A 21,218-nucleotide genomic window follows, 5' to 3' on the forward strand; every position below is an offset into this window, starting at 1 on the left:
CAGTGACAAATGACTGGGAGAAACCACACAGACAGACACAACAAGGAAGGATGGTTTCATTTAGGCAAAAGGGCAGCTAGAGGAATGCAAGCTGCAAAAGAAATGTGCTAGCGGAGGTAACAATGGGCAGATACCGGGCGTCAGTAAATGAGGGACATTAAGCAGAAATATCTATTTTTTCCCCCACGGTTCTCAATATATATATGCAAAATGAAGAGATTCTGAAAGGAACCCAGAAAAGCACAGCCTGTGTGAATAAAAGTTTAGAAGATCTTGATCCCATCACAATTCTCCCTACCACCGTAAGCTGTGAGCTTGCTCTATAAAAGCCACAGAGAAAGGAAGGAAGAAATAGAAAGAGGGGGCAAAGAGAAATATATTTTTCTCTCTCTTGATTTATTCTTCCTTTCTTGTATGACTCAAGGACCATCTTGTATTCCTTGTGTGCCTTAAAGTCATCCCCACACCTCTCAACATATTGAATGCAATTTGATGAGCCCTCAAATTTTAGATACACCCGACTGTGGATGGCCCTGCATGGATGCACGAGGGTAGGGACGACATAAGGAGCTGTTCCTTTGTTCCACCTCAAGCAAATTGTGCATCTGCACAACCTCAGTGAACCAACCCCACTAAAACTTCACTGTAACCTTACCGATATCTACCAAAGCTGCTTGGCCAGCAGAGCTGACACTTTCACAAATGCACGCCACCAAATGCACTCACGGACACGCACTATTGGAGGTATTCCATATATCCTGCTAGTTATATTTGTCTATCACTCTCCACCTACTACCCAAATCTTGGGGGTCTTCTGACTGTCCTATTAGCCAAGACTAATAGTCAGTGTCAATATCCAGCCTGTTCCATAGTCGCACAATGTACGCGTACTCAGATGGGTCTAGCTGATGTGACCAGGGACATGCAATGATATTTGACTGATGTCTGCGAGAACTAAATTTTACGATCCTTGTGATGTTATTTTGTCTTGTGTCTTATGGCCTTGCCGGTCATGTGAGAAGACATGGTGTGCAGCTGATGAGCCACAGACACTTCTTTAGGAACACTAATACTTGTTCTTCTCCATGATACTGCTTCATCCTGAATCCAGCCTGACTAATGTGGAGAGACTGGTGCTCCACAGAGGGCACCATTGCCAGGCTGGTGACTGTGCAGGTGCTCCTGGGGTGAAGGTATTCACTGTCTATACCATGTGGAAGCTCAGGGTGATGTTAACAAGGTCTGAGGCAGTAGTGCAGAGCGTGGGGAGATGTCGCTCAGTAACAATACATGTTTACATGGGTTGAATGGTCACGGTGAGGTTTCCGGTTCTGCCCTGCTAGAATCTATTTGAGGGTTCTGCCCTGTGTAAAGTAGTTCAGTACAGGTGGCACCATGGTGCACAGCTTGAATTTCTGCACTAAATGGCTGGGGAGTGGTACTAGTGGTGGGTTCAGTTCCCACTGATATCCCTTTAATCCACCCAAGATGCAGACTATGCCAAGGCACAGGTGATTAATCAAAGGTATCTAGAGAGAGTTGTTATACAGCCGTAATATTTAATTTCTCACCAATACTCTGATTTCTCTGAACGTTGAGGATGGATGTTTCTGAGGGCTGTGGGAAGCATTAACAGGCCCTTGGCCATTGATATTTTGGAATGCCAGGAGTGTGCTGGGATGACCTGAGCGGTGGACTCTGAACAGTTGTGCTCTGGTGTGCTCATCAATGGACAGGCTGCAGAGAGGCGGTTCCGATAAGCTGAAGTCCTACCACCATGTCTTGGCTTGAGTCACGTGTGTTGTGAGCCATACAGAAGCACTCCTAGATCCTTAGGTTTGGGCCATAGGGCATTACTTCTGTTTCATCTGGATGACAGCAGCATTTTAGCTGAGATTTGCCAAGTGTCCCTTATCTGGCCAGGTCCGTGTGACCCAGGTTTGTTTTATGCACTGCCATTCCAATCGTCCTTTGCCTCTTGCCCACCAAAGGATGCTTTCCGTGCATACGGCGTCTTCAAGCACTGGGACCATCAAGCTCAACCTAGACCCAAACATTCAAAAAGACCTTGGCAAAGTGGAGAATTGGTCTGAAATCAACAAGATGAAATGCAATAAAGACAAGAGCAAAGTACTTCACTTACGAAGAAAAAAAAAATCAAATGCACAACTACAAAATGGAGAATAACTGGCTAGGTGGTCCTACTGCTGAAAAAGAGCTGGGGGTTAAAGTGGGTCACAAATGGAATCTGAGTCAACAATGGGAGGTCGTTGCAAAAAAGGCAAATATCATTCTGGGGTACATTAACAGGAGTGTTGTAGGTAAGATATGGGAGGTAATTGTCCCACTCTAGCACTTGAAAGGCCTCAGCTGGATGATTGTGTCCAGTTCTGGGTGCCACAATTTATGAAAGATGTGAACAAATTGGAGAGAGCCCAGAGGAGAGCAACAACAAAGAAAAAAGGTTTCGAAAACCTGACCTATGAGGAAAGGTTACAAAAACTAGGCATGTTTAGTCTTGAGAAAAGAAGACTGAGGAGGGACCTGATAACAGTCTTTAAATACGTTAAGGGCTGTTATAAAGAAGACAGTGATCAACTGTTCTCCATGTCCACTGTAGGTAGGACATAAAGTAATAGACTTAATCTGCTGCAAGGGAGATTTAGGTTAGATATTAGGAAAAACTTTCTACCTCTATGGACAGTTAAGCTCTGGAATAGGCTTCCAAGAGCAGGCTGTGGAATAGCCATCACTGGAGATTTTTAAGAACATGTTGGAAAAACTCATATCAAGGGCAATCCAGGTTTATTTGGTTCTGCTTCAGCACAGGGGGCTGGACTTGGTGACTTCTTGACATCTGTTCCAGACCTATATTGCTATGATTCTGTGATTATCCACTGGACTAGTACACTTTGTATCACTATATAGTTCTTGTGTAGGGCCTACAGTAAATACCACATTTTTTGGGGAAAAAAGTCTAAAAATATATATATATTCATTGAAAGAATGTAGAACTCTATATGTATCTTACTTTTTTCATCACTACACATTGGCAGTGCCCCAATCAGTAAGTGCTTCAAGTTATAAAAGTCAGAGGATGCAAAGGTTGCGAGCAGGGCCGGCTCCAGGCAACAGCCCAGCAAGCAGATGCTTGGGGCGGTCAATGGGGAGGGGCGGCATGTCCAGGTCTTTGGCAGTGGGTCCCTCACTCCCTCTCGGAGTGAAGGACCAGCTGCCAAATTGCCGCTGAAGAGTGGAACTGCAGTGGTAGAGCTGCAGATCGCGATTGCGGCTTTTATTTATTTATTTATTTATTTTCCTGCTTGGGGTGGCAAAAATCCTGGAGCTGGCCCTGGTTGAAAGACACTTTTAAAATTAAATTCCACTTTTGTTCTCTGCATTTTGAAACAATTCATTTCCTCCCTACTCCAGACCCTATGGGTTTCTTCACCCAGTAAATCAATGCAGTACAAGGCTATTTATAGGGAATCTTAGTATACAAGCATTTCAAGGTGCATTTTGCAATAATATCTAGAGGAAATTAACACAGCTCAGTGATAAGATAGAAGGAAAACTGTTAACATTACTTTGCAAATGCTCACCAAGGGAGCTTTCCTGAGAAACTCTAGTAAAGTGTTCTGTTGTGTCTAACAAGAGAATGTATCCAGTAAGGAGAGATTCACACATACTCATGTACAGGGATAGACCTGCTCTGTGTGTGTTTCCAGCTAAGATTCAGGCTGAGACCTTTGTAGTCCCTATGAACACTTCTAACAGGGGAGCCCAAGAGACCTCTTTCCCAGAGACTGTAAGACTTGTACTGAGCTTGTCTCAGCTCCAGCGTCTGAAAAAAAGGGGGAATAATGGAGAGAGACACTCCTGCCCTGGTGGAGTACGTCACCTTCTCTGGATGGTGCTGTAGCATCCCTACCAGAGGGGATTGTTAGGCCTTGCTCATAAAGAGACTTATAAAGAGCCGATTGTGTTGCCTCGGCAATACACCAGATGATCACTTTTTCCCCTGCCCAATCAGGGGCACCGTTTCACATTTTGGTGGTGGGGGGGGGAGCATTTTAACTGTGATTCCAGGGGCTACTTAGGCACCTGAAAACTGTAGGGTTGGCTGTTGGGGTTTTTTCAGATAATAACTTAGAAATTAGTTCATAGGAACATTGTGTCTAATTCATATATATATATAAAAAGTGAAATAAATATTAGACCCACTCAGCTCTAATACTAACATATTCTCACAGCCTGTATCAAGTCACTTAAGGAACACTGGTTAGGTTTAAAATTTTAATGTATATTCTTACTTTGTTACTAACTCTTGAATATAACAATTGAAACAATTGTAGAAAAATCTAGATGATTTTCTATCAGTCATCTAGATCTTTCTACAATTGTTTCAACTGTTGTTCTTGCAGTTCACCAAGCCTGGAATAGATCATTTAACTTTGGAAACATCCTACTAGGGCAAGGCCCCATGAGTTTATACTGCACCTGCCTGGGGCTCTAGGGGGTTACCTCACTACAAATAGTAGACTAGAAATGGACCTTAAACAGGAGTGAAACTGACACTTTCACAGTATTGCCAACCCCAAATGTTCAAAACTCATGAATCAGGCTCACCAGAAATCATGAGATTAGCTTTAAAACCATGAGATTATGTAAAAATAACAGACTGGGGGTTCTTTTTATTTGCCTTCCGCTTTTTGTGCCTTTAGGGGTCACATTTTGAAGCTTTCTCCACAGCCACGAGGACTGGAAAGTTCCTTTTTCTTTAAGAATGAAGGCTGAAATCACATATCCACTTGACTCCAGGAGCTGGGACTTTAAAGAAAACAATAATTAGCATGAGATTCATGACAAAATCATGAGTTGGCAACACGGCTTTCACTTCTGTGTAATGGCTAGTTACTTTCCAGAGGGCTCTTAAACACAACACTACAGTGACTGAGTTGCAGTTTTCATAAGAAAATATTTAAAACCAACACTGACAAAACTACACATTTTAAAGTTGAGAAGAAAATTGAGGCTTCTGAGGTATATCAGGGCCACTGCAGGCAGGAAAAGAAGATAAACAGGAACAGGAGCTTTGGGCAGCTTTTCCACTTGAAAGTTGGAGGGTGAAATCTTGTAGCCCTTACTCCAGTAAAATGTCTATTGCCATCAGCACCTCCACTCACAGATATAAACATGTGCTTAATAACTTTACACTTTATACTTAAATATCTGAGCCATCTTATCCCTGGCTACACATTTTACACGCATTGGCTCAGGAACTACATTTTCTGGCATATTCTGAACAGTGCTTGTTACCTGAAATTGGGCCAGCTACTAAGCTTAGGGAGGACTAAAGACCCACCAGAGTTTGGCAGAAAGCAGCACGTTTATTATACTGATAGCTAAGCTCAAAAGAAGGGGGGAGTGTCACGCTCATACTCACAATCCCAGGACAGGCACGGCACTGGAGATGTCAGGATTCTTCAAGGTAAGTGTCCCACAGCACAGCGATGAAGTTAAGTCTTCCCGAGGCATGATGGAATGCAACGCGGCGAACCACAGGCCAGGCAGTCCGTGCGAAGGGCTTTCACGAGAGATACAATCTTGTGAGTGCACTCCTGAGCACATGGCCCCTTCCCCTTTTAAGGACCTGCTCCTCATGGCCTGCGACTAGAGATGACATGGCCGTGTCTGGTTGATCACACACCACCTCAGACAGTGTCCATGCACTGGGTGTGTGATCACTGCCTCATCAGAGTATCATGACCTGCGACTAGAAATGATGTGGCCACGTTTGGTTGGTTCAGCTCCACTTCGGGCACTGTCCATGCAGTGTCCCTGCATTGGGCGTGTGATCGCTGCCTAATTAGAATCCCAGACACCTTATCTACCTGGGGGCTCTTCTGATCTTCCAGCTGCTCAAGCAGCCCATTCATCCCACAAGCGTTCCAGGAGGAAGGGGAAGGGGGGAAAGCCACTTCACAGGTATTCAGAGAGGAAGAGGAGACAAAAGACAAATTTAACACCATTAATTTGGGCTTGAATAGGGACTGGGAGTGGCTGGCTCACTACAAAAGCAGCTCCCCCCTCCTGGAATTGACACCTCCCCACCAATTATTGGGAGTGGACCACATCCACCCTGATCAAATTGGTCCTGTCAACACTGGTTCTCCATTTGTGAGGTAAGTCCCTCCTGTTCGTGTGTCACTATAATATGACACGGGCACCCCAGGGGCCAAGCTGAGCCAGTGGCCGGGTTGTGCAGGGCGCTGTACAGCCACAGCCAGTCCCTGCCCCCCGAACTGGTACAGTCCCTTTCCAGCGCTGGGAAACTGAGGCCCGGAGCGATCCAGCGGGGGCAGCTGGGAACGGAGCCACACACTCCCCTGACGCCCGGCGTCCCCCGCACACGCCAGCAAGATGCCCCAGGGAGCCACCGCCGCCTCCCCTCGTCCCGCAGCGCCCCCTGCGGTCTGCCTGGGAGGATCCTGGCGGGCGGGCCGAGCCAATGGGGCATCGGGGCGGAGCTTGATGGGCGCCTCTAGCCAATGGTGCTCAAGGGGCGGAGCCTGGCGGGCGGCCCGAGCCAATGGGGCGTTGGGGGCGGGCGGCGCGGGGCGGTGGGCTGGCGGGCGGCGCGGCGCGGCCGCCAGTGGAGCGGCGGGCAGGGCAAGCAGGCGGGCGCTCGCTGGCCAGGGTGCTGCCGCCGCCGGGGCGCTGCGCAGAGACCCCCCGCGTCCTTCCCGCCGGCGCCGCCGCCGCCCATGGACGAGATGGAAGAGGAGCTGAAGTGCCCCGTGTGCGGCTCCTTCTACCGGGAGCCGCTCATCCTGCCCTGCTCGCACAACCTCTGCCAGGCCTGCGCCCGCAACATCCTGGTGCAGACGCCCGAGGCCGAGTCCCCGCAGAGCCGCCGGGCCTCGGGCGTCTCCGACTACGACTACCTGGACCTGGACAAGATGAGCCTGTACAGCGAGGCGGACAGCGGCTACGGCTCCTACGGCGGCTTCGCCAGCGCGCCCACCACCCCGTGCCAGAAATCCCCCAACGGGGTGCGGGTCTTCCCCCCCGCCGCGCCGCCGCCGCCCCACCTGCCCCCGGCCGCCCTGGCCCCCGTGCCCCGCAACGCCTGCCTCACCTGCCCGCAGTGCCACCGCAGCCTGATCCTGGACGAGCGGGGGCTGCGCGGCTTCCCCAAGAACCGGGTGCTGGAGGGGGTGATCGACCGCTACCAGCAGAGCAAGGCGGCCGCGCTGCGCTGCCAGCTCTGCGAGAAGGCGCCCAAGGAGGCCACGGTGATGTGCGAGCAGTGCGACGTCTTCTACTGCGAGCCCTGCCGCCTGCGCTGCCACCCGCCCCGGGGCCCGCTGGCCAAGCACCGCCTGGTGCCGCCGGCCCAGGGCCGGGTGAGCCGCCGGCTCAGCCCCCGCAAGATCTCCACCTGCACGGACCACGAGCTGGAGAACCACAGCATGTACTGCGTGCAGTGCAAGATGCCCGTGTGCTACCAGTGCCTGGAGGAGGGCAAGCACTCCAGCCACGAGGTCAAGGCCCTGGGTGCCATGTGGAAGCTGCACAAGGTGGGTGCTGCTGCCGGAGCTGGCAGAGGGCTGCTCAGAGGGGCCTGGGGGGGGCGGGTCTGTCTATGTAGCCGATCTGTCTGTCTGCTGTTCGGTAGCGCCCATCCCCGGCGTGCCTGGGCACTGGCGTGCTCGGTGCCCCCTCTCCCTTGCTAGCCTAAGCGCTGTGAACTGGGGCTTTTTCCTTTCTGAAATGGGGAGAACGTGGCGGGGAGGGGGTTCACCCCAATACAGTTCTCCATAAGCCTCCAGGCTGGTGCTGCCTGCAGTCGTTCGCCCTTTCCCAGGCTCCCATAGACTTCAGAGGGGGTTTTGGCTAAGGAAGGGGTAGGCACAGCGTAGGGTGTGCGGATGAATCTGCTCAGAGCACAGGCCAGGCGGGTAACAGGGCATGAGGGTTTGCAAAGGGCGAGCGGTGCCGGCCTCCTGGGGCACAGAGTGCCAGGGCTTGATGCAGCATTGCTGATGAAGGGCTGTCTGTGGGCTGAGCATCTCTGTGTATCCTGAGTCATCTGGAGGTGGCGGGAGGTGAGGAGGAAGGTTGGCAGTGGGTGGGCAGCTCCCCGGCTACATGCTTTATTGAATACTAATCAGCTGCTTTCTTGCACTCTGCCACTTCATAATACACCTTCTTTGCCAAAGGGCGGGTTAGGAGACTCCTGTAATGAAGCAGAATAATGAGAGGGGGCTGCGATTCCCACTCTTCTCTCCATGCTGAGAAATTCATTTTTAATCCAGGACTGAGCTGCAGAGTTGGCAATTTCCTGGGAAAAACTAGTTGAGGCCAGGGAGCTGCTAAATACCGGTTTAAACCCAGAACCTGGGGTTTTATTAGAATACATGAATGAAAATGACTGAAAAATAGTTAGCAAACTGATACTAGATTTGCGATAATCTAGTGTGCTAGATTTCTAATGAAAGGGAATTAAATAAAACAAAAAAGAGCCTCTACTTAAAGCTAGGTGCTGTTTACTTCAAAGAGAACCTTCTGAATCTGGGAGTTCCCCTTCTGTGTTTAGCAGTGAAAATTACCTGTTTGTTTAGTAAACAAAGAAGGGGGATTCCCAGATTGAGAAGTTTCTCTCTGATGTAAACTGCCAAACGTACTGTCCAGGCTAAACTCCATGAGTACCGTGACTCACGTTGAAATATTTCAAGATGCGCAAAGGTGGAAGACTGCTTGACCCAATTCATGGTTATTTTGAGAGACTTCATGAAGGTGGCACAGAGAGTCTTAGATTCCGAAATTGTAAAGCAAAAGTGAGTGGGAAGATGGACTGTATGAGAAAACTTTTTGCAAAATGCAGTGAAAAGAACAAAGATGCGCCGGAACCACTGACTTTGGCTAAACGTGTGCGAGTATTAGAATCAGCTGCTAAGGACGAAGGTACTGATAATTCTCCACTGCCACTGCCAAGCACATCGAAAGAAAGTCAGATCCAGGTCAGCCAAAGACAACAAGGAGGAAGTGCCACGGTTTTTCAACCACAAAGGCATATGTTGATAACAAAACCAGCCCCAGAACTGAAACGAACGATAGATTTAAAAATTGCAGATTTCTTTTTATGGCTGTAATATTCCCTTTTCTGTTATTGATCATCCAACATTTCAAGAAATGATCTGCCTAAGGCCAGGCTACAAAGCACTCAGTCGAAAGCCGGTGGCAGGTGAACTGTTAGACATGGTTAGTGATGGCTTAGGGTGGACGCACGCAATGAATTACGTGAAAAAGCAGTTACATTAATACAACATGGCTGGAGTAATGTACACAGTGACCCAGTGATAGCAAACTGGGTGCAGATAGGGAAAACTGTGGTTTATGTATCAGCAGTTGATAGCGGAAGCAGTAAGGCGACTGCAAAGTGCTGTGCTACACTAGCAAGAGAAGCCAAGGAGTTAGCCAATGAACTGTATGGTTGTATTGTTAAGAGCTACCTGACAGACAATGAGAGAACAATGCAAAGTAGGAGAAGTGATTTGGAACCAGATGACGACACATCGGTTACATATGGATGTGCATCACACTAGCTCAATCTACTTGGACAAGACCTTACCCCAAGTGCTTTGATGACACGTGTTGTAGATTTACAAAAGTATTTTCAACATCACCGTCAGCCTTCAGCCTGGTTAAAAGAATGCCAAGGATCTGTACAACCCCAAATCCCTGGTGACGCACAATGGAACAGTCAAATAACATGCCTGGAAACATACGTTAAAAATCGGCTGCATTATCTCAGGATTGTGAGTGGTCATGAGGCAGAACTTGAAGAGAAAGTGGTCAGTATAATTAATAATCAAGGGATTTACCAAGAAGCAAAGAACTTGATCAGTCAGTTGAAACCAGTTGCCGTAGCACTTTACACACTCCAAAGGAACACGTCAGCAATTGCTGTTGCATGCGAAATATGGTTGGATCTACTGATAAATGAAGATCTTGCTGCACACAAAGCAAAAGTACAAAAGAGATTTCACGAGGCCATTACTCCTGTACACATGTTGGCCAACCTCCTTCATCCAAAATACGCAGGAAAGAAATTGTCAGCTGAACAGGGAGAAATTGCCAGGCAGTGGTTGCTCAGCAAAAATCCCAACTTTTTACCATATTTACTAGCATTTCAAGTAGAAGAACCTCCATATCCAAAATCAATGTTTTCATTCACTATTAGGGAAAAAGTTCCCCCTGTAACATGGTGGAAGAATTTGAAGAATGCTGCTATTCCGTCTGACTTCATAGAACTGGTGGTGCAGTTGCATCAGTGTGTAGCAAATTGAATGGGCATAGAACGAATCTTTTCAAACATTGGATACATCCATTCAAAACTGAAGAATAGGATTGGTCTATACGCTACATCAAAGTTAGTCTTCTGCTGCAGAATGCTGCGTGACCAAAAGGACCTGGAGTGGTAATCTGCAACTCGGCATGTTTCTGATTGCTGCTTCAAGGCCACAACTCTGCATTATTGTCATTTTCATGTTTTTGATTATTGTTTGTATAATAATATTGAAAACTGACATCTGAGTCATGACACCTAAAACTTCCTTAAGAAAATACCAAACAGACATGCTGATGCTCAGGATTCTAATCATATATATTAATTATGTCCGCTGCAGTTCAGCTTTTTCTTTGCACAACCCTAAATTAATCTACAGCCATATGTAACCACAATTAGAATAGGTAACTAAAACTAAGTGTGATGTTGTGTGCTTTAACAAAACAGTCTTTAAAATAGAAAATGCCTTAAATGGGAACTAACTTGGTTTTCCTGGAGCGATAAAAAAACATGATTTGGCCTGGTAAATCCACCGCTGGTAAATACCATACCATGCCTGCTCAGATGCATGTTGGTGACCTCCCATCTAAGGTAACTAGGGCAGAAGTGACTTGGATGTCAGCAGACAGAGCTCAGTGAAATGTGTATTATGATGAAACATGAAAGCACAGCCTCATTACTTGGGCTAACATTGAAATAATTGCCCCTCTGTAATAAACAGGAGCTGGAGGGCGGAGCACATTGGAAGGAGTAGGTGGAAAATCCATAATGTAAGAGATATTGACATGTGGGCCTGTCTCTCCCAACCCCTAATGAAATAATGTTCCAGGAACATCTTCATTTATTCACATCGTGTTTTGACACAACATATGGAGGCAAACAGCCCTGTGGAGAATATACCAGGACCGTCGCACTGTAATTCCGTCCTCTGTGTAAATTGGGCATGGGGAGGCGTTCTCCATACTGACAGGCTGTCACTTTGCTTGGCAGCTGTGCTATTCCAAATGGAAAAGGAATTAAAGGCTTGTGCTACACTAGGCAATATTGTACGTGTGTTCGAAAGAGAGTTGTTCTTCTGGCATTTAAAGAGCTGCAGTGTTGCTACAGCTGGGTTGCAATGGCTGCATTGTAAGTACAATATTAGACTTGGAAGGATTAGATTTTGACTGGTAAATGTCAGTTAACGTCGATTTCACTATACACACACAAACCGACAAAAAGTATTTCCATCAATAATCAAAATTTACAGATAGGCAGAGTAAGAAAACTGCTGCCTGAGAACTGTTAGAGTTTGGCTGAAGGATATTTACATTGTTTATTTGGACATATGATGTTGTGTTTATATTTCACTGGTTAGAAAGCTTTAACTTATTGAATTTCAACATCTATTGTCATAAATCATTATTGTTTGGCCCTTTCATTGCCTGATGTTCCCTATCTCCCCATAATTTCCTTCAGTTGTGCACATTTAAATCTATAAAAATAGGGGGAAATGTAAACATTGATATTATCCTTCAAAACATTGTAAACATTGATATTATCCTTCAAAATTTTAAAAAATATTAATAAAAATGTAATATTATTGATAGCAGCTAGTAGTTTTCACACTGATCTTTTGATGTCTGTATCATCCTGCTGCTGCATCTCACGGCCTGACTAACATATTGACCTACTAACGAAACTCACGTGCATATTGTGGTCCATCAGTGGGTTAACATGACATGAGCCCTCAACTACTGTGAGTGTTGTGCTATGTTTTACTGTGGATGAGAGAAACAGCTGTTTCCCACTGAGGAGAATGTCTATTAATTTATCAAGAGCATCCTGTTTTCACATGGAGGACCCTTTGAGATCAGATCTTCAGCTGGGGTAAATCAGGATATCTCCTTTGAAGTCAAGGGACCTATGCTGATACACACTAGTGGAGGACCTTGCCCACCAAATCATGCATGTAAATATCTCCAAAACAATGGAGCATCATGGGTAAGAGGTATTTTCATTATGGTTTGTCGGTGAGCACTGGAGTGGGTTACTTAGGGAGGGGATGGAATATCCTTCCTTAGAGGTTTTTAAGGTCAGGCTTGACGAAGCCCTGGTTGGGATGGTTTAGTTGGGGTTGGTCCTGCTTTGAGCAGGGGGTTGGACTAGATGACCTCCTGAGGTCCCTTCCAGTCCTGATAGTCTATGAGTCTGTCTCAGTTAACCCCTTATCGTTTGGTGCTCTTTAGCTCTGATGCAGCAAAACGCTTAATTATGTGCTTAAGTTTAAGCACACGAGCAGTCCTGGTGATTTTAAAGTTAAACACGCACATACATGCTTTGGGGCTTTTGTTCTCTTGATTAGGCCTGGCTTTTCTAGTGTATCTCATTTTTACTGTCTTTTTAAAATAAAATTCTAGTGGAGAATTCTTGCTCTGTAAAGTCTTGTCTTCAGTGCCGTATGGGCACACACAATTAGATTTTAATGCCATTTGAAGTCATCATTTCTCATTCACTTTTCCTCTTCTCCTGGAGAATTGAATCAGAATGTTAAATCATGCTTTCTCCTGAGTCGTCGTAAGTTTCGGCAGGTATTTGAAGGGCTTGCTGAGATGCCTGCAGTGACCGAGAGGGAGTTAGTGTTATTTTCTGCTGGGGATGTGTTAGGGCAGGAGGGGATCGTCTGTTAGCTGGCATTTGAATGGGGTATGGTTGTGTAATTGAATTTATGACCGAGAAGCCAGAGCATGAGTCGGTGCCTTTGAGATTTCATACATCAAAATAAATAACACCAACTATTTACGCATAGGGCAAACCTGTGCTGCAGCTGGGAGGTGTAATTCCCAGCATGGATAGATGTACGTGCGCTAGCTCTGCTTCAGCTAGCTTGCTAAAAATAGCATTGTGGCCATGGCAGCTCGGGGTAGTCCCCGGAGTATGTACCTAGGATTTCAGCTGGGCTTGTACTCAAGTGGCTCTCCCGAGCTGCTGCCCATGCTTCCGCAGCCACACTGCTATTTTCAGTGCACTAGAGTTAGCATGTGTACGCTTCCCTCCCAGCTGCAGTTAGCATGTGTATACTGTACCTCCCAGCTGCAGCCTGAGGTCTGATCCTGCAGGGAGGCTACGTGCCTCTGGGAACGTACCAAGTGGCCTCTAGATGTCCCTTCCAGGCGACCCTCACAGGATCAGGCCCTTAAATGCAACCAAGCCTGGCTAAAAGAGCTACTTTCAAAGACTGAGAAATATTGTTCCTATTTGCCGAGTCATTTTGCAGTGAAAGAGATGGATTATTGGCTCAAATGCCACCCTGAAGCTTGCAAGAAGGAATGACAAAGATTGCCAGTACATTGTGAACCACCTGCATAATTATAAAATGATTACATGCAACATATACTTTGCACTACATTTTTATCATTAATTTTCATAAAAGATTAACATGATCATTGGTTAAATCTGTAATGTATGAAGAATGCCTTGAAAGCAATGTTTATATGTTGATATGGGACTGCCCGTGCAATTGCTGTTAAATACAGTATACTTTACTTAGGAATGAGACCTTTCAACTCCCTCTATACAGCTCGTTAACAAGTGACCCAGTTTTTCGCCATCCACTGGAAGTGGGCTGAGTGTATCATTCTCTCAGATGATTATTTCAAAACATTAGCTGCATTGGGACACATTTAACCATAGGTATTTCAGAGAGCAGCGATTTTGAAAGTGCACACAGATAAAGAGAGAAATCCTTTTCTTAGCTGTCCTGTTTTCTATGGCAGCTGTTGAAAACGCCTTCATGCGAACATAGAGGAAAATGGCCGTATGGTCTGAAACATCCTCATTTTAAAAATATACAAAAGTTGCTCTCTGGACTTTCTCTGCAGACAAATCTGATTACTTGTTCTGTCAAAGGGGAAACCACAACGTGCGTTTAAGTCCTATATTCCTTACACATCCCAAACTCCTCTTGATCTCAGTGGGAAATCTGAGAGTATAATGTGTGTTATTAATTATTATTATTATTTTATTTATTATTAATCGTGTTTATTACAGCAGTGCCTGAGGGTTAACCAAGCATGGGGGCCTATTGTTTAAAATACTGTTCAGACAGAGGTGGTCCCTGCTCTGAAGAGCTTACAGTCTAAATAGACAAGACAGACACACACTATAAAGGCTATACCACAAGAATGGCAACCCAGACTTTTGCTGAGGATTAAATAGGTTTACAGGTTTTCTGCGATAGCCACTGAAAAGGCCGTGGCATGGTTAGTTCTGTCTCTCTAAGAGTTTTAGCCTGCTGCCCATCACTGTAGTATCAACAGCAATAGCAAAATCCCTAGTGGACTCAGTGTGGTCACTGGCACGTCTTCCTTTTTTGGGATAAAAACTCTGCTTGCGGTTATGTTTTTGTTTTTGCGTTTTTAGATGTAACTTGTGTTGATTTGTTTCAGTGTTGTTTGGGGGCATTATTCTGGTTGCTTGGGGTTTATTGGGTAGTAATGTCATTGTCAGGAGTGTAATTTGTCTGGTGGAAAGATCTGTTATGTGTTAGCCCTAGTCCCAAATGTCCTATCAGAACTCACATTAGTGCAACCCAGAGATTTGTTTTTCATCTTTTGTAGAATTAAGGGATTCAGCTACCCTGACATAGCATGCAAGAAACTGCCACAGGAGATCATTGAAATATTTGATGAGTCACTTGCAGCACAAATTCACTGGCATCCGGATCATATTTTATGGCTTTTTCACAAACACAGTCATGCGCAACAAATCAGGATACACACACAACTGGCAGAAAGAAAGATACGGGAAGGAAATTGGAAGAAAAAAGAGGGCTTTTGTGGCAGACCCTTGCTGCATGGCTAGCCGCAGTTCTGTTCCTGCTTCTGGAATTAGAAATCTGACTGCTGGCTTGCAGCAGTGATCTTTTGGGGTAGGCTGGGCTGAAATTTCAGTCGGCACCCTTGGACTTAGCACATGCAGAAGCAGGAGGCCCTTTCAGGGTCTAGTGTGTTTATGAGGTATCAAGAACAGCAGAAAGCAACTAAGAGGTACAGCAGAGATCAAATAAGATGTCAGGTGTCTTGTCACATCCCCTCCTATGGATTCCACACACGCTTTTTGTTGATTCGTTTGTTTTTAATAGTGCAAGCTAAGCAGCTTAACAAACACAGCCAATGTATGCTATGAGTTGGGTACCTGAATACACCATGCTACTTCCCCAGCCATTCAGGCATATCAGCGTGGGCTTATCTTCTTCTTCTCCATCATCTCTTTCTTCCTGATGTGACTTGGCATCAGAGCGTCATCTCTGTAAGACCATAAGATCATAGGATGGGAAAGGAGCTCCTGGTCATGCAGTCCAGTCCCAGCTATCAAGAGCAGCCTCAGGAGAGGGAGGGATAGTTCAGTGGCTTGGGCATTGCCTGCTAAACCTAGGATTATGAGTTCAATCCTTGAGAGGGCCACCTAGGGCAAAAATGTCTGGGGATTGGTTCTGCTTTGAGCAGCTGGTTGGACTAGATGACCTCCTGAGGTCCCTTCTAACCCTGATATTGTATGATATCATCCCATTCATAAATTTATCAAGCTCCATCTTAAAACCAGTTAGAGTTTCCTGCCCCTCACTCCTTTTATGGGGAGGCCATTCCAGAACTTCACTCCTCTGCCAGTTAGAAACCTGATTTCAGCCTAATTTACTCATGGTCAATTTATTCCCGTTTGTTCTTCTGACAGCATTGTTCTTTAGCTGAAACAGCTTTTCTCCCTTCCTGATGTATTCTGACAACTGCCTCATTCAGGTGTAACATCGCTCACAAGTGAGATAGACCTGCTGACAGGAGCCCCCCACCACCCGGATGAACCAAATGTTTCCCCCCTTACTGATGCTGAGCAGCACCGTGCTCTGTGGGCAGAGTTCAAGCCAGTTCAGAGTTCAGAGTTCAAGCCAGTATTGAGAGCTGGCATTTCTAACCTACCCAGAGATTTCTGCAATGGGCTTTTAGAATCGCATTTTCTCTGTGTAGCTGTTTGAACAGTTTTCCCTAGAAAACTAAGCAAGAGTTCTGAATTTAGATGCAGGCTCAGTTTTAATGGAACGAGAGGTAACACCCCCTGAGGGTGAGGGGTGGAGCATCAGGAAGGATGGGCTGTCATTTTTTCCACATCTATCTCTTTAAAATTGCTTTTGCGTTTTTAACCAATAGACCTTGAACGGGATCAGTGTCCACCCATGACTCTGAAAACAGAGCAGGTTAGGAGACCGAACCAATTCCCAGTGGACTCAGTGAAAAGACTCCTACTAATTTTAGTGGAAGTTGGATTGGGCCCTAGATTATAGGTTTCAAGTGGGATTTTAAGTGGCGATGGGCCTTGTGCTGGTTGATCTGCCCTGGAGAGAATTTCACCTCCCAGAACATGTCTATTGTAGCCCTCTTGCCTGATGGTGGATCTTTGCCGCTGCATCATCTGGGGAATCTCAGGTCATGGCAATTTTAATGGCTCACAATAGCAAAACCAGGGCTCCACAGGTGACACTCCAATCTTTAATAGGCTGTTAGTGGGGACAGGCTAATTGACTAATGTGTGATCTGGATATCTGTTGATCCAGGATGGTGTTGGAACAGATGAGGCAAGTGATGCAAAGAAGATATAATCTTTTCTGAGTCGTGAAATGAAAGTTATTGTGAGCTTAATTTTGTGCCTTCTGCTCTGCACATCTGCACAAATAGAAAGTGAATAATGCCGCCTACACACTAGTATCAGCCTTAGGGACAGTAAGAACCTGAGCAGGCAGCAGAGTCAAGGTACTGAATGGAAGCCAGCATTATTAATTAACTTACTTGCCTGGCCCAGCTTTGTGTCATCTGCTGGAGAAAGAAGCTTTTGTAGGTAACCACTTTCTTGTGACATATAGTTGCCCAGCTCTAGAGAGATTCCTTTAACATATGATGCTCATGGGAAAGATCCGAGGAGTCGCTTTGCAGACGAAGCTTTATTTGCATTTGCAAAGTAAAGTATTCGCTGTTAAAACAAGAGTGGCTAGAATCTGCACTTTCCCAAGCCTGCACATTTTACTAGAATCCCAGTGTTCTTTCTCCATAGCCTCTTCATTCTTGCTTCCCAGTGGCTAACTTCATTCCCGATCCCTTCATTTTTCTAATTCCTGGAGGCAGATGCTCAGCTGATGGAAATGAGAGCAGATCCTTAGCAATCAAAGTGAGGCCAAAGTTTCATTAAGGTCAATAGAGTTACATCAGTTTACATCAGCTGAGGATCTAGCCCCAATGGTCTTTAGTCTTGCTTTGCATAAATGTTTATTTATAGTATGGCTTTCTGTCAAGTGTTTTTTTTTCCAGCTATGCTGCAGTTAACAGAATAATATGAAATCCAGAATAGCTAATTAATCAAAACTAATTTAATACATCATTTTACAGCACATTCGGGAGAACTTTGTGCTGCATTGGATGCTAGTATAAGTCTTTCCAAACACTTGCAAATGAAAATGGACTCATATCTTCAGACCATGTAAATCAGTACAGCTCCACTGACCTGAGTGGTGATTCCTAAAATGAGGCCATGTCTACATCTAAAATTTTGCAGCGCTGGTTGTTACAGCTGTATTAGTACAGCTGTATAGGGCCAGCGCTGCAGAGTGGCCACACTTACAGCAACCAGCGCTGCAAGTGGTGTTAGATGTGGCCACACTGCAGCGCTGTTGGGCGGCTTCAAGGGAGGTTCGGGGAACGCGAGAGCAAACCGCGGCGAAGCTGGTCTCCTTTCCCGGTTTGCTCTCTCGTTCCCCGAACCCCCGAACAAGCAGGTCTCCTTCCCTGCGGTTTGCTGGGTGGTTCGGGGAACGCGAGAGCAAACCCGGGAAAGGAGACCAGCTTCGCCGCGGTTTGCTCTCGCGTTCCCCGAACAAGCAGGTCTCCTTCCCTGCGGTTTGCAGGGTGGTTCCGGGAAACGCGAGAGCAAACCGCGGCGAAGCTGGTCTCCTTTCCCGGTTTGCTCTCGCGTTCCCGGAACCACCCAGCAAACCTCAGGGAAGGAGACCTGCTTGCTCGGGGTTCGGGGAACGCGAGAGCAAACCGCGGCGAAGCTGGTCTCCTTTCCCGGTTTGCTCTCGCGTTCCCGGAACCACCCAGCAAACCTCAGGGAAGGAGACCTGCTTGCTCGGGGTTCGGGGAACGCGAGAGCAAACCGCGGCGAAGCTGGTCTCCTTTCCCGGTTTGCTCTCGCGTTCCCGGAACCACCCAGCAAACCTCAGGGAAGGAGACCTGCTTGCTCGGGGTTCCGGGAACGCGAGAGCAAACCGGGGAAGGAGACCAGCTTGATTACCAGAGGCTTCCTCAGGTATGCTGGGATACCTGCTTATTCCACGGAGGTCAAGAAAAGCACTGGTAAGTGTCTATATTTGATTACCAGCGCTGGATCACCGGCGCTGGATCCTCTACACCCGAGACAAAACGGGAGTACGGCCAGCGCTGCAAACAGGGAGTTGCAGCGCTGGTGGTGCCCTGCAGATGTGTACACCTCCTAAGTTGCAGCGCTGTAACTCCCTCACCAGCGCTGCAACTTTCTGATGTAGACAAGCCCTCTGAGTTGATTTCAGTGGAGTTCTGCTGAGTTACACCAGATGAGTATCTAGGACCAGATTTCTAAAGGTCTTCAGGTTCCTAAAGATGCAGATAGGTGCCTAGTGGCCAATGGGAGCTAGGTGCCTACACCGCTCTGGAAGATCCCACTAGATGCCTATCTGCATTAGGCATCTAGACGCCTTTTAAAATCTGGCCCAGGTTCCTTGTTTTTAATGGAAAATTAATTTCAGCCAATTCCATAAATGAGGATCCCCTGAGCCTGATTCACCTCACACTTACACTGGTGTAAATCAGGAGAAACTCAGTTGAAGTCAGTGGAGATAGACTGGTTTAAAACCAGTGTCAGTGGGAGGTGAGTGCGACGTCCTGTCTTTCTGTTGGAAGCTGCAGTAGGTAGCAATGTGTCCTTTGATTCTCTGTATTCCAAGGATGAGAAAGCAGACAATTTATCATGCAGTGTAAACATTGCACAGGGTATTAAGTAAAAGATGTTAAGAATGAAAAAAACATTGTTTATATTTAAGCTTCACAAGGCGCACAGTCAGACCAAACAAAGAGTACGCCCGCAGTGTTCAGCCAGGAATACAATCCCAGGGAGATTACACTTCTGTTCCTCTGGGCTCTTTCTTCTCACTCCTCAATAAAAAACAATCCCCCAAGGTTAGAGGGTCATATTTTAAATAGATCATCTAGTTTATTAATTTATATTCCCCCATTCTGCCCTTTCCATCACTCTAGTTGAAATCTCGGCTGTGCATAACAGAGAAATTGTACCGTATTTCCATGACAATAACTACATGTGGTTTATCTTTTAACCAAATAAGAGGATTGTTCAAGAAACAAAATAAAAGGACTAGTCTTTAGAGGCTGTGAACCTTCTTACAGAGCATATGCTTGCTAGACGTAAGAACAAATCATTCTGAAATATTTTCATCTTCTTTCTTAGAATGTGAAGAAACTTCAGACATCGTTTGACATAACACGGTAGCATTCCCATTCAAGTTGGTTTTTTAAAAAGTCATTTTCAAACTGGGTAACAGCTGCCTTTGAAGCAAGTGTTTTTTCTTTAAAAAAATGCCTTTTTTTCTCAAAGAGAATCATTTAAAAATGAGTCTCAGCCCTTTGTCATTACACTGTCACAACACTACACATTGTGAGGTTCTTATTATAAACATAATATGGAGAACAGTTTTGTTCCAATTTGATCATGGCTAAGCCTTCTTCTGTACTTAGGATTTTCATGTTTTCTTTGCTCTGTTCCGGTTGGCAGATTGCCTTACAAACAGTCCAGCGCATCCTTACACTCATGCAAGGTATCTCCACTCACTCCAACTGGAAGAATTGTTTGAGAATGTGAAGTAGTTAACCAAACCGGACCAACACCGTGCAGGTAACACTGAGGCTGACATATCTGAATTCCAGTTATAGTAAGGGATCTATAAAAGTCCTATTATGTAGACATCATGAGGGGAAGGTTACCACGCTTCCTGGACAATGGAAAATATAGTTAGGCTTGGAAGAATTCAATTTTTATTTGTGAATGTCGGTAAATGTCGATTTCACAAACTGATGGAAAAAATATTTCCACCCATAATAATTGAAATTTACAGCTAGGCAAAGTGAGAAAAATGCAGCTTGAGAATTTATTGGAGTTTCATTTAAGGATATTTATGTTGTATATTTTGACATGATGTTGACAATTTGTGTTTTAATGGTTATAAAGCTGTAACTTTTTGAAATTCAACATCTACTGTCATTAAATAATTTTTGTTTGACCCCCTTCATTGTCTGACCTCATCCATAATTTTGCACAACTCGGAAACTTTTAATAAATAAAAATAAGGAAAAAATGCTTAAATATAACTATCAATATTATCCATCTAAATTACACAGAAATACAAATCTAATTCTACCAAGCCTACATAGAGGCACGGGACCTGATTCTCACTGATGCTAGTAAAACTCCAGAGTTCTTTCTGTTTTAACTCTGTTGTAAATGAGATCAGAACTAAGCCCATTGCTTCAAAGGGGCTCTATCATCCTACCTAAATCAGCATATCGATGGTTGTCTAGATCACCATGCATAGCACCACTTGAGCAAGCCACATTACTCACAAGCATTTTACAGGGAAAATCTGTTCAGAATAGGTATCCATTTATTTGACTTACCTGGAATGAATTGGAAGTTCTGTTTGGGAGAAATACTGGCTGTTTCTGTTCTTGAAGAATGTACTACACCTCTACCCTGATATAACGTGACCTGATATAACACAAATTTGGATATAAAG

General features: G+C 45.5%; 2 protein-coding genes across 8 annotated transcripts in view; one reads left to right on the top strand and one right to left on the bottom strand.

Annotated features, from left to right (window-relative positions):
- Positions 1 to 21,218, bottom strand: part of FRMD6 (FERM domain containing 6) — a 727,784-nt gene that overhangs the window by 406,939 nt on the left and 299,627 nt on the right. The gene's annotated exons all lie outside the window — the stretch shown is intronic.
- TRIM9 (tripartite motif containing 9) overlaps positions 6,727 to 21,218 on the top strand; it is a 131,053-nt gene continuing 116,561 nt past the window's right edge. For all 7 annotated transcript variants that reach the window (XM_050954656.1, XM_050954661.1, XM_050954657.1 and 4 more), the window contains exon 1: positions 6,727 to 7,583. In XM_050954656.1, coding sequence (XP_050810613.1) covers positions 6,768 to 7,583 — 816 coding nt within the window. In that variant the 5' untranslated portion in view covers positions 6,727 to 6,767. The remainder of the gene's footprint in view (positions 7,584 to 21,218) is intronic.

The sequence above is a fragment of the Gopherus flavomarginatus genome, chromosome 5 (genome assembly GCF_025201925.1).
Source record: "Gopherus flavomarginatus isolate rGopFla2 chromosome 5, rGopFla2.mat.asm, whole genome shotgun sequence".
NCBI lineage: Eukaryota > Metazoa > Chordata > Testudines > Testudinidae > Gopherus > Gopherus flavomarginatus.